This window comes from Meleagris gallopavo, unplaced genomic scaffold, assembly GCF_000146605.3.
Source record: "Meleagris gallopavo isolate NT-WF06-2002-E0010 breed Aviagen turkey brand Nicholas breeding stock unplaced genomic scaffold, Turkey_5.1 ChrUn_random_7180001832409, whole genome shotgun sequence".
In the NCBI taxonomy this organism is placed as follows: domain Eukaryota; kingdom Metazoa; phylum Chordata; class Aves; order Galliformes; family Phasianidae; genus Meleagris; species Meleagris gallopavo.
The window spans coordinates 1-2602 of record NW_011104326.1 but is presented as its reverse complement, the minus strand read 5'-3'; the positions used below and the strand labels follow the sequence as shown (position 1 = coordinate 2602).

Sequence of the window (2602 nt, the reverse complement as noted above, 5' to 3'; positions counted from 1 at the left end):
AACACAGTGACACCACAAGCACTGTGACACCACAAGCACAGGTGGCCGTTGGGGGCCGTGGCTGCACCAGTGAGTGCCACAGCCGTGAGCGCTGCGCAGGAGTGTGGACACGCTGCGTGAGCTCTCGTCCCGGCTGGCAGTGATAGTGGTGGTGGCTGACGGGTGCTGCCCGCTCTCGCTGACGGTGCTGCTCAGCCATTGTCTGGTGTGTTAGCTGGAAGGGAGAAGGACTGCAGCTGTGCCTGGTAAGCCAGAACTGTAGGTTTGTCAAACATGTGAGTCGCACCAGTGCATCCATTGCAGCTGCAGCAAGAGAAGATGAAGGGAGTCTTTTTCATGTCAGGAACGCAACATGTGTGCTGCAGGGTATATAACTGGTGATGAGATGGAGGACAGTACTTGCTGGGAGAAGCCGTGGCAGTTAGACACAAGTTGGATCTAGACTTGGCACAGTTCTTGCAGCCAGCTGCTTCGGAGACGTTGCCCGCCTCGAGAGTCTATACGGCATAAAAGAAGAAAGCTGGGAAAATGCTTAATCCTCATGATTCTGCCCTTGTTGATGCCTCCTGTAGGGTTCCTGTCCGAGAGGACGTTTTGGGGATCCAAGCAGTTCAAGACTGCAGCCGGCTCTTTCCAAGAGCGGGGAATTCCTTTGGAGACAACTCAGACTTGCTCTGAGAAGTTCCCCATGGCTCAGCAAGGAGACGACTGCTACTACTATTTCTACTCCGTCTGTCTGAAGGTACGGTTGGCTGTCTTTTGCCTGGATTTTCTTCCCTTCCCACACTTTTCAGAGAAAGCGGTGGAGCAGTGGGGACCTGCTGGTGATGCGTTACCTTCATCAGCAGTGGGATTGTGCGCTCGCTGCTAACAACCTGGGCTAACAGCACGGACACGTTTCAGGCTGTACTCTTATTTTCCTGTGTGGCTTCCTTTTGCTTGCAGGGAGACAGCTGTCCCTTCCGCCACTGTGAAGCGGCTCTGGGGAGTGAACGAGTCTGCCGACTGTGGGTGCAGGGTTGCTGTTTCCGGAATGACTGCAAGTTCAGACACATGAAAATTGATGTGAGTGTTTGCCTAAAGATGTGCTCTCCTAGATAGTCCACAAAACCACTGTTCATTGCTGTAGGAGGGCTGAATGCACTGCTGCAGGCTAGATACATTTGCTGTGAACATCGTACCGGTTTCTGTTTCTAGAGGAGACTGGGAGGAGGTAGGGGGAAGAGAATTCAATGCCTTAGGTATACCTTAGCCAGAGACGATCGCATTAGGTGCCAAAGGCATTTCCTCCCCAGGTACAAAAAGACCGCATTGCACAGGCACCTTAATCTGCTGGAGCAGGGTGGCAGGAAAGAGCGGGCACTGCCCTCCTGCCAGCGGGGCTTGGTTCTGCTCTATCACGCCTGCTGTGTCCTGGATTTCTTCAGAGCAGTTTGTTTTGCTGCTTGGAGTAGAGAAGGGTGGGGCAAGAAATGATGGTAAAGAGCTAAGGCTTGGTCCAGTCATTTCTGACGCACTAAACCACGACATCTGAAGGCACTGTATCTCCCAAATAATGGTAGCATTTTGCAGGTGCGTTGGTTTCAGCCCCCGAACTGAGAGCACGTGTCTGCTCTACCTGAAGGATAAGGAAGCAAAATATGCCGAGCGGTTACAGCTCATGCAGATGTTGAGAACATGCTCCCAGGTGTTTCCTTTCGGGATAAATGATGCTTCAGCACTGCGACAGACCTATCTCAGGCACAACCTGGAGCGTGGCATCTCTTTGCAAACCTCCTCTGCCTGTTTCCGTGACCCTTCCTTCCTTTCTCTCTTCAGAAGAAGCGCAGTGAGATTCCCTGCTATTGGGAGAATCAGCCGGGAGGCTGTCAGAAAGCCCACTGCCCTTTTCTTCACCTGAAGGAATGCGGTGGGAACGCACCGACCGTACCACCAAGCAACGGTGAGTTCCTGGTGGCATGAAGCATGAAAGACTTAATTATGAATATTACTTCTGAGCGGGTGCAGGATGTCAGGTAACCATTCACTGGGGAGGGCAGGGAAGAGTCCTGATAAGTGAAATATTGGTTTGCGTTTTGGCTGTCAGAATGGGGGTGGGTTTTTTTCTGGAGAGAGGTAAATGCATTGCAGGTCTGTGCTGACTGCAGAAATGGCACAACAGCTTATCAGCAGAAAGGCAAATGTAAGAAACCATGCTTGAAAATTGGAAGCTTGTGGCTGACTGTGCTGAAACCTTCCTCCAAACAGATGCTCTTCAATTATTTCTTGTCTTCTTTCTGCCAGAAGCTGACCCGAGCGGCCTTCCTCTGAACAGCGGCCTTGCAGAAAGCCTGGAGAACCAGACAGAGGTTGAGGAGGCACCAGAGACAGGTACAGATACTGAACAGGCATCTGGGTTGGATGCGCTGTCTTTCTCCTCAGATTTTCTGATTGTTCTCTCCTGGACTGTTCTCTGCAGTTGACATCCCAGCTTCCTCCCATGGCCCGGCTGCAACAAAACGCAAGCGATCTGAGGAGACGGGCAAAGCAAGGGAATTGCCTCGCAAGAAGAGAGTCAAGGGTGAGCACAAGGAGCTTGTTACAGTGCCTCAGCACAGTAATG

General features: G+C 51.9%; 1 protein-coding gene across 1 annotated transcript; it reads left to right on the top strand.

The window, feature by feature from the left end:
- Positions 1-572: 572 nt before the first annotated feature.
- Positions 573-2596, top strand: LOC104915616 (zinc finger CCCH domain-containing protein 11A-like; the record flags this gene model as incomplete). The annotated part of the gene is made up of 5 exons (XM_019610918.2): positions 573-742; positions 946-1065; positions 1819-1942; positions 2284-2370; positions 2459-2596. Coding segments are annotated over 5 exons (639 nt in total), but the record flags the coding sequence as incomplete, so codon positions are not given.
- Positions 2597-2602: the final 6 nt, after the last annotated feature.